We start from the raw sequence: 13,270 nt of genomic DNA, 5'->3' as shown, positions 1-13,270 counted from the left end.
AAACAATGTATATTTTTGTACTCTTTATTAAATTGAATTTTCGCAAAGTTCCTGTGAAAAGTCCCATTTGACATAATGACCCATTTAGGGTGAAACTTTCATATCAACATATAAAAGTACATTCAGATGAACACACAAATGGACATCGCTTAATTGATTCGTCCTTCCGAAAATTAATACTATCTGAATTACTTTTTTTTCCATTTATTAAAAATAGTTTTCACAAATAAGTTAAAATAAAAACAAAGAAAATACGAAAACATAACACTTTATATAAATTGAAGTTAATTGACACTATCTCAGTTGTTTATTTTTCCCAAATTAATTATTAATTGGTCTTGTGACACATCGTTAAAATCATTAACAAGCCTCAGTAACAAAATCACTGATGGTGATTGACAATCAGTCCGAAAACAAACCCAGCAAATCTAATATTACACCAAATAAGGTATCGTCACTAATTTGAATTTGATGACAATAATGACGTTGATGACTTTGTTAACAATTTCAGGATAATAGTGATAAATTAATGTGAGTGAGAAAGTTTTATAAATAGTAGGGAAAATAAATTGATTTTTTATTCAACTCACATACCAAATACTTATACGAGTATATATACGTTAAGCAATAATATAGATTAAAATATGAAAACATTGTTTTATCCTATTGAAGTGAAAAATATTTATCATATTTATATCATAATGTATCTAGGTATAAAGTATTTTTTCTTATAATTTATTTTTACTTTCAAAAAATTTGAAGGAAGAACAAAATTAAAAACGTTTTCTCTTTTTATTAATTTTGATATCTGTTTTATACTAACAACATAAACCTAGAGGCAATAACTATAAATACTCATCCATAAGACTTAACATCTATTATATTCCCAATATTTATTTCATTCATTTTAGTTTAGTCTTTACTCCTTGACGTCGTACTTACTTATTTTCTTACTTACTTACTTGTTTGGACATAACAACCCGTTACCGGGTTTCGGTCTGACGAGGCATGTCTCTCCAGGCGCCTCTACTCATTGAGTGCCTTCTTAGTCTCGTACATGAAGTCCGATTAATGCTACCTTGATCACCTCTACGCCTTCTTCCTCCAACTACTGCTTCAAATACCTTTTTCACTGGAGCACCTTCTTCTATTCTTACGACATTATTAAGCTAGCGAAACCGGTAGATGTTAATTCGGTGAATTATATTAATGTCTCGATTAAAGTCATACAGCTTATGACTGATTCGCATGATGTAGTCGTCATCAAATCGTAGAAGACCAAAGATCTTATGAAGGATTTTTCTCTCGAACACTTCCAGTGCTGCTTCATCATGCTATGATAACGTCTACTTATTGATTTAGTTCCATTTTATATACGTGCACCTCCTTTGGGTATGTTTAGTAGACTCCGCTAGTCAGCCTAGTGAGTCGTCAGTTAAGAGTAATGAGTGTCTGCAAATCATATTTCACATACGTTTTTCATCAGAGATGCTGACGCCCTTCGTAATGTTTTCCACTAGCGAGCTAAATTAAATAGCTTTCTTGCATGAAAATTTTCTAGCACTCCTACTATATGACCGCGGTATAGTTCAGACTGGTCATCGTTTCATCTAATTCGAGACTCATCATAGACATTAGATGAATTCTTATTTCAAATGCTTATGCTCTCCAAATGCTTCTTCTAATCACTCTTATTTAATATTCTACTAACTGTACCAAACAGCAGGACTGGTATGGAAACAGACTTGTAGACGTTAGCGTAATGAAAAAGTTATTTAAATGAAGTTATCATGATTTAAAAGAAGTGCCGAATAATCTGTTATATTATAAAGAAGATTACAGACACATTTGAAAATCTATCATTTATCATCATATTTATCATGATCTATCTATCATTAGATCTAATGGACCCGCTTTTTATTTTAAGATAAAAGTAAGTAATCTTTTAATTATCAGTCTAATTATTAGTCTTCTTTACCCAATGTATTGTCTACTTAGTTTTCTGAATGTCAATTTAGTCCAAACAAGCATATTTTAGCAGTAGTAATTCCTTAATAAAAATCTAGATTTACGTCATTTTTGGTATTATCGCTAAAGGAGATAATAGTCCTCTTTATCCAAAGTAATGTCTTAGTTTCCTGTAGTGATTCCTTATTAAAAATCTTTATTGACGTCATTTTTGGTATTATTGCTAAAGTTCTCAGGTAAACCAATTCTTTCATACGTTAGCTAAAGTTATACCGGCTTTCCCTAGGGGATCCGCTTAGGTCTATTAGCCAATTGTATAACCGTATATAGAGGAAAATCAATGTTTAAAACCACCTTTGGCGAAACTAATAATGCTGTTGAGTGGTAAGTCTTGTAGAATTCTTTTATAACTTCAAAGTTATAGCTGTCAATAAGAGTGACTTGTTATCACTACTTGATACGAGTATCACTTAATTACAGAAAAGACAATTTCAAACCCTATAATGATTGACAATAATAATTTCTTTCCAGTAATATATCAAATGTCTTATCGTTCCATTGTTTACTTTTGAAATTGTGAGAAAACAATTTACTTATTATTTTTCTATAAAATGAAAAAAAAAAATAAAAAAGGACTCTTTGACAAACAAGTGTTAAGGCTTATCCGACATTTTTGTTGCTTAGATTGCAATTTGTATCGGTAAATATTTGGGACTGCACCGAAGGTGTATATGTCCTTATAATGTAAGGACACAAGTCTGAAGTTCAATATTTTCCTGCTTTTGTTTTTCGTTAACATTATCAATTGCTTTTGTTTTGTACTTCTTATTACTTCCCATTGTTTATTGGCAACCTTATATTGACAGGCAATACTAAAATGTATCGCTTATTTATCTTATCCTGCAGAATTTCTTGCAGGATTTCATAAAAAGTTTGATTGTAAAACAAACGAAATACTGCGAAAAAAATGTTTAAAGAATATTTTAAAAGGAAAACAATGATAAGCACATAAAATCTTGTTATAAATGGAAAAATTTGGAAATATAATTTTGAAAAGTAAACAAAATCGAGTGCAGGATTAAAAATTAGATTTTTTGTCAAAGCAAACATTTTGGATATTTTCGTTTAAAATTTGGTGTCTAAACCAAGGAATAATTTTTGAATTATTTATTATAATTTCCTTAAATTTTAAATTGAACTGAAAGTATTAAAAAATACTAATAATACTTTTGTAGACAAATTTAATAATAAACACATTACGTTAATTTAGAACTAATAAAATCAATCTTCCAAGTTCTTTAAACTTCTAACTTTAAACTTCTTTAAATAGAAATTAGTTTCTTTAGGATTAAGTCAGCAATTTCATTGCTTGAAAAATAAAATTAATTCGTATTTAAATAACTGTTTTATTATATTCAAAAATGTTTACCCTTCTCTTACAAAATTTTTAACATTATATACAGAAACAATAGTCAAAAATATTAGAATTCCAATAACACTGGGTTAATTTATATATTGGAAACAATGTGATAATTAAAGTCAATAAAATAAAAAAAGTAAAGTAAAAAAATATAAAAAACTTTAAACAATGGAAGGGTTAATATTAAAATAAGAAATATATATAGATATAAGTATTTTATAAGAATCAAAAACAATGTTTAATCCTTTATTTGATTGCGGTATTGCATTTGAAGTTCAAATCTTCTATTGGAACGAACTCCACGAATAATTTCCGCATCCTTAGCCGAATTCGATTTATGAGCACCACCGACACGACCCTTATACATGTTCATATGTCTTTCACGACGCAAAGTTGCTTTATCAATAGCACTTATATGTGACTCTTCTCGAGGACGTGAAGTTTTTGTATTGTTTGATGGTTTTAAGGGCGTAATTTGTGCTACAGGCTTTAAAGATTTTAACTCTGTTACACTTTTGTTAGCTGTCATCTGTTGTTTCATAATACCTAATCTTGGATTAGGTAAGCGAGCAAGTAGATTTTGCTCCTCATCTGGTTTATTCTCTGAAATGGTTTTAACGGGTTCATTTAAATCAATCTTTTTTGCTGCTTTTGGCTTTGCAGGAACATGTTCTACCTTACGTACAACTAAAATTGTGAGAAAGTATTTTTAAAGAAAATGTTAAAAATAACAAAAATTAATTTCAGTATGTACTCACTGGGTAGTAATTTTTTTGAGGAGCTATTTATGCCTCTTAATTGACTACGATCAGTTGATTTTGGAAAATCTGTAGGTAACAAAATATTTGTTTTATCTTCTGCTTTTGGTTCGGTTTTACCTGGTGTAGTAGTTTTGCCATAAAAATTTATTGATTTCAAAGCCTTTGACGGAACACCAGCTTGTGCATTTCCATTAAATTTAAAAGGTGCAACTTTCGATGCAGCTAGAAAAGAAAAAGTAATATATAAAATAAATATATTATGTTAATGTATAAAATATTCTTACAAGGTAATGTTTTGACACCAGAATTTATCAAGTTCTTTGCTCTCTCCGTTTTCCGTGTTACGTATTCAGTAAGGTTTTCCATTTTATTAAACTGCTTTTGATGTATTGCAGCAAAATTTGGCAATTTTGTAGCTTTTTGCATAATTTTTTGAGGAGTAGAACGTGTGCTCGATGCAGTATCAATATCTATAAAATTAAATAAATTGTAAAAGTAGAGTTAAAGTAACTTGAAATATGAATATTTGACATAAATATTATATATTTTATCAATTTTTTTTAAAGAAAAAAAATGAATACATGAATATATTTAAATAAATGTACATTATATATACTTTTTATTTACACTGTGTATATACCTCCTCGGGGAGGTGTGCAGATCTGAGGTAAATTATTGCTTAGTCTGATGAAGTGATAAACAATAATCTAGTCAAGGTGTAGAGAGGGGTTTTGAAGAAACCTCGAGTTAAAAAAGAGTATAATTGCTTAAGTGCACTAGCTCAAAACAGCTTCAACATAATAATAAATATATACATATCTACATATACACTAACTTGCATGTTATTTCATATATACCAACCTGGCTTAGAAATTTTATTTGGAGTTGGTTTTGACTCATCATTATCATTGTTTATAGATGTTTGTTTCATCTCATCAAAGGAACGCTTTCGACGTTTAATATTAACATCTATAGAAAAAGAAATTAAAATATACAAATTAAATTAAAAAAATGAAAATGAAAAAAAAACAACTTACGACTTTCATTTTTCAACAAAACCTGCTGATCTGCATCCTGTTTTTTAACGCTTTTATTAATGATTTCATCAATGTCAGCAATTTTCGTTATTCTATTATCAGCGCTGTTAAATGTAACAGCCTTAGCTTTCAAAATCTTTTTCTTCTTTGCTGAAATATAAGTTTTTGTAGATTTTGGAGTGCATTCTACCTCTTCTATAGCAGACTTGACAAATTCCTTGCCTTCAGATTTTACTTGCTTTTTATCAAGAGATTTTTCAAGTAGTAAATAACTTTTAGAATATGGGGTAGGGTGTGGATTATAGTCGTTTCTAAGTTTAGCCTTTGGAGTTTCTAATAATGTTGGCGTTTCTGTTACAGTATCAAGTGGAATGGCCAAATCCTTGTTTTCATTAGAAGGGCTTTCATTTAATGTAATATTTTTATTAACTGAAGTAATTGAAGTATTCTTAACAGGCGTGTGTATAGAGTCCTCATCATCTGATATTACTAGCAGTGGAATAAAATTTATATCTTCATCATCTGTAAGATCGAATGTTTCCACACTATTGGACTCTGTTTTTGCTATTAAAACAGACTTGCCAAATGAATTATCAATCTTATCAATGGTAACGTTTAATTCATTTTCTTTAGTATTCTCTGATGAATTTTCATTGATCACTTTTGGCAAAGTGTCTAAATTTTCAAATTCATCATCAGCTGATATATGCTTAATATATGGCTTCTGTACATTTTCAGTTGATTCTTGTTTTGCATCATTTGATACCTTGTTGCTAGATTTGTTAATAACCTCAACATTATCGTTATTATCTGTATGACTATCAGAGTCTGTATTGGTTTCCATTGATAAATTTGCCATTTTCAAATTTAACTCTGAATTTTTTTTAGTATGTTTCTTAACTTTTTTATTATTTTTTTTATTAGATTTAGAAACCAAAGGTGTAACACTACTGCGTACTGTTGACTTTCTACCAGAGCTCTTTACCTTTTCATTAGTTACGGCAGCGAGACTCTCTTCAATACCAGCATTTTCTTTATGCAAAGTGAGTTCCTCATTTACAGTGCCCGACGGTGTAAGAACCTTGGCAGGCATAGAATTCTTACGTATATTTTTAATCTTCGTTTCATTAGTAGAAATTTGTGGTAATAATTCAGTGATGTTTGTATTAGAACTTTGAACGTTATTCTCTTTATTTGTTGCATTATCATTCACATCATCTTTGTCTTCACCATTATCAACATCTGCTTTAACTAGTACGATTTTCAAATTAAAAAATAAAAAATTAAAACGTTAACTAGTTACTTACCTTCATTATTTGTTTCAAAGTTCAGTTTATTTCTTAATCCTTTACTTGCAATTATCTCGCTATAATCTAATTTTCTCGAAATTGTTTTACGTCCGCTCCTTGATATGTTTTTCATATCGGAATTCTCCAGTATTTCAGTCATTTTAGCAATGCTCGATGAAGGAGTTGCAGTCTCCACAAATTCCGTAGTTATTTTTGATGCTGCTCGAGTACTTCGTCGTACTGATGGTGTATTTTTAACTGAGTTTTGTAGTTTCTTTAAAATAGACAATTCCAAGTTAATTTCATCAGACACATTTTCTGCAACCTCACTCGACCCGCCTGCATCTTGGGCGTTAAGTACTGTTTTACGTCTTCTAGATGACTTGCGTTCACCTAATGATTATAAAAATATCATTATTTAAAACAGTTTATTTATTTTTATAAAACTCAAAACTATATTTGCTACATTTTTTTTTATTCTTACTTTCATTATTTTCATTAGAGGTTGCTTGCATATTGACAGACTTGTGGCGTCTCTTCGCAGAATTGCGTTTACCTGCTAAAATTAAATAGAATTTATAACATTTAACACTTTTTATTAAACAACACAGTATTAGCACTTTTTTCATATATATTTTAACGTACCAGAACCCATTTTCTTAACAATAAAATTAATTTTTAACTTATCGACAACAGTTATGGCGACCGATCCGGTTAAAACATACAAAGTATAACGCTGCTATGTTTTTGACCCTACAACTGCCATTATTTTTAAATTTTGACATATCTCAAACACACATGGTTGCATTTTGAATTTAAATAAACCATTTAGATTCAGAAATTTAATTAATAATTATAACAATCTTTACTTAACTTTTAACATTAGTACAATTTCTAAATACATTTAGAATTATATTAAACTATTGAAGTTTTAAAATTTATAGTAAAATATTCTATATGTAGCAAAATTTGATACCTAAGCATACTAAAGCATGATATAGAGGATGCTAAATGTATTCACAAGTATACAGACCAAGTATGCGCTTTGCTATACACTTTGAAACAAAGTGTAATATTATCGCATATATGCCTGCAGATCGAAATTTGGTATGCACACTTGAAAATACCCAGTGCGATTTGGTAGCACGGCATACTTGGTTTGTATACATGTAGCATCGTCTATATCATACTTAGGACGTGTGCGAGTTAGGCTAAGTTGATGCTAAACCAAATGGGAGATTTTTTGGGATTTTTTGCACTGCACACATTTTGCCATTTATCAACACGTATCGACACATCAATACATTATCGACACAACTTAGAATTTCCCTCATTTAGAATGCAACTTAGCCTAACTCGCACACGACCTTAATATACCACACAAAAAGGTAATTTGCTTTATGTATTATTAAATTCGAATTGTCGAATCAGTTGTCCTTTATTTGTACATATTTTAATTTACTTTTTGACTTATTATTTTAGTATATGTGCATTTTTGAAATTGCGCCAAAAACGCTACAACTTGCCTATAAAAAACGTGATCACAATTTCTCTATTTAAGATTTAAACACCAACATTGTAGCAGTTTAGAAGTAGCATGCTAAATAAAAATTACTAAGGCTTACAAAATTCTTTTTGAAAATATATTCGTATTTTCTGTTCAAATGTTCTTTCGTACAAAATTTCGAAAATTTCCACTTAATTCTAATGTTATGATTATTTGACTTACAAAAACTAAAGTAAATAAACTTAATAAAATGTATTATATAAATACTAGACTACAAAAAAATTAAATTGTTTGTCGTTGCGAAGAAAAATGTTTTTAATTTAAAATTATATAACAAATATTTGGTTGTATTAACAAATATTTGGTGAGTGCATATGATTTCAGATTGTTTGCAGCAATGAGACGCTATCCTACTTTGCTATCCTACTCTATTTGTAAAACACTAAACTGAAAAAACAATACGTAAACAAAATGATATATTTTTTAGTGTAAGAATCTGTAACTCCAACCTGAGCTAATCTGCATGTTAATTAGACAACAGCTAGTTCGATAATTTCTATTTAGGTCGTGTGCGAGTTAGGCTAAGTTGCATTCTAAATGAGGGAAATTCTAACTTGTGCCGGTAATGTAGTGATATGTCGATACGTGTTGATAAATGGCTAAATGTGTGCAGTGCAAAAATCCCAAAAAATTTTCCATTTGGTTTAGCATCAACTTAGCCTAACTCGCACAAGTCCTTAATAATATAGAAAATCCACCTTATTTTGGCATGTTAATTTGTTCAAGTCACAAATTTAAACGTTTTATATATTTAGCACGAATTTAGCATGCTCAATTGTTGTTGTGTGAGCAACAAAATTATGAATTCATATTAATTGAATTTAAAGATTTCACTGAATACCCACAATACATTTTGACAGCTGTTAATGTGAATATGTCGATAAGGTAGTTTTATTTACATTTTGCATTGCTCATTGAAATTTTTTTGAGAGCAGTGCAATAGTCATTGCAGAGAGATTGTGTGGGGAGGTTAATAGCAATTAATTAAAAGCAATATAATTTTAATAAAATATGTAGTGTTTGTTAATAATTTGTTAAGGTTAGTATATTAATTTAAAATTAAAAAAAATTTAAATTCTATTAAAAAATAAATAACATTAGTTATCCATAAAGTTAAAAAACCTTGAATTTGGAGGCTTAAATGTAAACAAATTCTTGAGTTTTTTTTTTTGAACATTTTAAAAGTATATTTTTAATTTTGAAGAGAATATTTTTAAATTAAACAAAAACATTAAAAACAGCTGATTCCATGTTTCTTGTGTGGCAGGTTAATTTGCAATATTTGGTATGCAAAAAAAAAAAAAATACAGAATTAGATCATAGCCGAAATTACAGGCGCACATAGTAAATTTACAAATTGTGTAAAATTAAGGGCATGCTTTTAAAAATATCTGTAAAAATTAATTTGTAAATTTTGTTTTTAAATATACTTACTAATTTGTTTTTAAATATAATTTTTTATTTGTTTTTAATCAAAACATTAAAATAAATAGGTTACACAAATATTTTACAGGTTGAAATTGTCTAGTAGCAAGTGCGCGCAATATGGGCAAAGATCATGATTTACTGGAAGCATCGCGTAATGGGAACATTTCATTGGTAGGAAAAATTTTGGATAGTTTGCGCAAACGCACAGGTCCTTTATCAAGGTAAATTGTGAATATTAAAATAATATATTTATATATAAATAATATTATTTTTTTTAATTGTTATAGTTTCAGACGCGGTCCTAGTGTAAATGCTCAAGATGTTAATGGATATACCGCATTGCATCACGCTTGTTTAAATGGACATAGTAATATAGTTGTTTTATTATTGGCATATGATGTAATACCAGATGTACCTGATATACGTGGGTCCACTCCTTTGTACCTTGCCGCTTGGGCTGGCCACCATGATATTGTCAAAATATTATTAATGCACACAAATAAACCTGCAAATCCCAATGCACAAGTATGTTTTACACGATTTACTATAAAATCATAATTTTAACTATTTTATTTATATAGACAATAGATAATGAAACGCCACTACATTGTGCTGCACAACATGGACACAATGCTGTCTTATCAATATTAATTTCATATGGTGCCGATCCGACTATAAGGAATAAGAGTTTTCAAACACCACTCGATCTTGCTGCACAGTTTGGACGTTTGCAAGCCGTACAAATACTTTTGCGTATGCATCCTGAATTAATTGATCCCTATAAAAATTGTGCTAAAAATATAGAGATATCTGCTGCCAACACACCTACGAAACTTACATTCACACATACATGTTTACATCTTGCTAGTCGAAATGGCCATAAAAAAGTCGTGGAGACACTTTTAACAGCTGGTGTTGATGTGAATTTGTTAACTCATGCCGGCACAGCTTTGCATGAAGCTGCGCTATGTGGTAAAAAGTCTGTTGTTTTAACTCTACTGAAGGCAGGTATAGACCCAAATGCAAAGGATGGGAATGGACGTACAGCATTGGATTTATTAAAAGTTTATCCACCACATGTTACTTACGAAATTGTTACTGCCATACAAGGTTTGTTATATATATAATTTATTCTCAATTATAAAGTTATTTATATCGGCTAACTACTTAAAATTTGTTTTAGATTTTTGTAAGAAACGCACAATTGAAAATGAAAACAATAATAATTTGAACCAAAGTGATGATTCAATGCGGGATAAATCCCATACAATGCCAAGAACTTTGTACGAGAAGAACTCTAATATTGCGAACAGTAATGGCAATAGTAAATTTTTAACAACAAATATTTTAGTTGGAAAAACGTAAGAGAATATATGCTTTAAATGTGCAGAACTTCAAGTAACATCACACACCTACATTTTACTACATACATTATTAAATGTACATGTAAAACACATCAAAAACACATTTACATCATATCTTTGTTATCTCTCGATGTTTTAAAAGTTATACATTTTAAACACTTCCTGCATTAACTGACTAAGAAAATATCTTTGTACCTGTTTATACTGTGATATAATTTATTTGTTTATTTATAAACAACATATATGTATGTATATATATAAATAACTGTTTTACTTACTGTCATTAATATTAAAATATATTTTTAAATATTGTAATTAAATGTTTAGATATTACTTTGTGTTGTACTAACATTCTACGTCGAAAGAAAAAAAAATTATATGTAAACCTATTAATTATATTCTCTCACTGTATTTGTCTAATATAACAACTGTTTAGGAAATGCCATTAGCTCATATATCACTAACAATGAACCACCAAACCACTCTTTCGTTTTCAGTACTTCATACGCTTACACATATCGACACTCATGTTTCATAAAACACAACAAATCGGTATAATAAAAAAAAATATTTATATAAATATCAAATTTCATATTTGCTTGCTTTGCATTTGCGCAACACACAATTGGATTTGTTAGCTTTTGGAAAATATTTATAATTAAAATTGGATCCATAAATATCAAGCTCGATCTGGTACTCATGTGTTAAATAAAACTTAATTAAAATCTGCATCGACCTCTCATCCCGCTATGCTTTTTTCGTTTGACTAAACTCATTTGATATTATTATATTATCTTGATAAATAATGCAACTATATTGTATAGTATATATAAAAAATCTGCAGAACATTTCTAAAATCTGAGGAACTAAAACTGCAGACTGTGTTACAATTGTTGTTGTAGCCGTAATGGCAATCCTACCATATTTTGTTGGCGTAGCAAGCTAAAACGAAAAGCTATATAGGTCGTATGTGAGTAAGGCTAAGTTGAGTTCTAAGGACGTGTGCGAGTTAGGCTAAGTTGCGTTCTAAATGAGGGAAATTCTAAGTTGTGCCGATAATATAGTGACGTGTCGATACGTGTTGATAAATGGCTAAATGTGTGCAGTGCAAAAAATCCCACGAAAAGTCCCATTTGGTTTAGCATCAACTTAGCCTAACTCGCACACGTCCTAAATGAGGCAAATTCTTAGTTGTGTCGATTATGTAGTGATGTGTGGATACGTGTTGATAAATGGCTAAATGTGTGCAGTGCAAAATATCCCAAAAAATCTCCCATTACGGATACGGATACATTAAATTTTAGCAGTATTAAGGACGTGTGCGAGTTAGGCTAAGTTGATGCTAAACCAAATAGGAAATTTTTTGGGATTTTTTGCACTGCACACATTTAGCCATTTATCAACACGTATCGACACATAAATACATTACCGGCACAACTTAGAATTTCCCTCATTTAGAACGCAACTTAGCCTAACTCGCACACGACCTAAGAGGTCATATATATATTTAGGATAGATACATTAACTTAAATGGGTATGAATGTAGAGAAAAATGTAGCCAATTAATTAATAACTTCAATTGGGCGCTAATTGATACGGATGACTTCTAGCGGAATGAAGAAGAATTCATAAATTTCTACGCGAAAACGTTAAGGAATCGTGTCGTCAGACCTGCAGCAAAAATTTACTTTCAGGGAGTTTTAGATAAAATGTTGAATCGACTATGTTTTTGTTTGCAATTAAGTCATGGCATGATGTATTGAGAATATATAGATATATCCATTCGATTCAAAGAGGGTGGCATGTAGTCCTTGATACGTTCCTGCTTTTCATCATAAAGAAACGAAGTCATAGATAAGTTAGTGTATATATGTAGAGGACTACCTTAACAAATAATTACAATAAACCACTAAATGTGGATAGGAAATGGTTTTGGAGAAAGTTTGAACAAATTAAGCGAGAGAGAGAGAGATGGTGTATATAACTTAGGGATATTAAAAACGATCGTAAAAATTAATAATAAACGAGAGGAAGAAAAAAATTTTGATTTCAATTGTATTAGAATAGTTTTTTTATCCAAAAAAATAGGCCTTCTTCTTTGTAAATGCTAAGAGAAAATCTGACACGAAGTAATCGTTTACTTCCTTACAGATGTAGACGGAAAATCTTTCAAATTTTTAAAACAAATTGAGAGTGGAGATCACTATGGAATCTCAAAGGTGTTAGTTGGTTATGAAGAAAATAAAGAAAATATTCTGATTTTCTCTATCTGAGGTAGGTTAAGTAAAAATCTTTAAAAAATATTAAAACAAAATGACAGAGTCTGTTATGAAACTGGAATATATTATTCGATCATTTCATCTGCCTCAACACAGTTCTTGCAACTTGAGATACTCTTCCTACTTTATTGTATTAGCTTAGTTAAAATCCAATGAG

At 29.8% G+C, this 13,270-nt stretch overlaps 3 protein-coding genes across 11 annotated transcripts in view; 2 read left to right on the top strand and 1 right to left on the bottom strand.

The window, feature by feature from the left end:
* LOC119676320 (forkhead box protein O-like) overlaps positions 1-13,270 on the top strand; it is a 297,012-nt gene that overhangs the window by 67,668 nt on the left and 216,074 nt on the right. The window lies entirely within an intron of this gene.
* The window catches only part of LOC119679750 (exonuclease 1-like), a 73,189-nt gene continuing 63,483 nt past the window's right edge, over positions 3,565-13,270 (bottom strand). The window contains exons 1-8 of one of the 4 annotated variants that reach the window (XM_038092273.1): positions 7,121-7,323; positions 6,960-7,031; positions 6,494-6,868; positions 5,187-6,437; positions 5,011-5,118; positions 4,434-4,619; positions 4,147-4,371; positions 3,565-4,075 (exon numbers count right to left, since the gene is read on the bottom strand). In XM_038092273.1, coding sequence (XP_037948201.1) covers positions 3,627-4,075; positions 4,147-4,371; positions 4,434-4,619; positions 5,011-5,118; positions 5,187-6,437; positions 6,494-6,868; positions 6,960-7,031; positions 7,121-7,130 — 2,676 coding nt within the window. In that variant the 5' untranslated portion in view covers positions 7,131-7,323 and the 3' untranslated portion in view covers positions 3,565-3,626. Of the gene's footprint in view, positions 4,076-4,146; positions 4,372-4,433; positions 4,620-5,010; positions 5,119-5,186; positions 6,438-6,493; positions 6,869-6,959; positions 7,035-7,120; positions 7,324-13,270 lie in introns of those variants that run through there. The other 3 variants (XM_038092272.1, XM_038092275.1, XM_038092274.1) reach the window with 3 other exon arrangements.
* LOC119679752 (protein phosphatase 1 regulatory subunit 12A-like) overlaps positions 8,964-13,270 on the top strand; it is a 63,582-nt gene continuing 59,275 nt past the window's right edge. For 2 of the 6 annotated variants that reach the window (XM_038092282.1, XM_038092276.1), the window contains exons 1-5: positions 8,964-9,081; positions 9,556-9,691; positions 9,758-9,995; positions 10,052-10,580; positions 10,654-10,831. In XM_038092282.1, coding sequence (XP_037948210.1) covers positions 9,588-9,691; positions 9,758-9,995; positions 10,052-10,580; positions 10,654-10,831 — 1,049 coding nt within the window. In that variant the 5' untranslated portion in view covers positions 8,964-9,081; positions 9,556-9,587. Of the gene's footprint in view, positions 9,082-9,252; positions 9,328-9,364; positions 9,450-9,535; positions 9,692-9,757; positions 9,996-10,051; positions 10,581-10,653; positions 10,832-13,270 lie in introns of those variants that run through there. The other 4 variants (XM_038092278.1, XM_038092279.1, XM_038092277.1 and 1 more) reach the window with 4 other exon arrangements.

The sequence above is a fragment of the Teleopsis dalmanni genome, chromosome 2 (genome assembly GCF_002237135.1).
Source record: "Teleopsis dalmanni isolate 2A chromosome 2, ASM223713v2, whole genome shotgun sequence".
In the NCBI taxonomy this organism is placed as follows: Eukaryota; Metazoa; Arthropoda; class Insecta; order Diptera; family Diopsidae; genus Teleopsis; species Teleopsis dalmanni.
The sequence above is the reverse complement of the archived record's forward strand: the minus strand, read 5'-3'. Positions and strand labels throughout refer to the sequence as shown.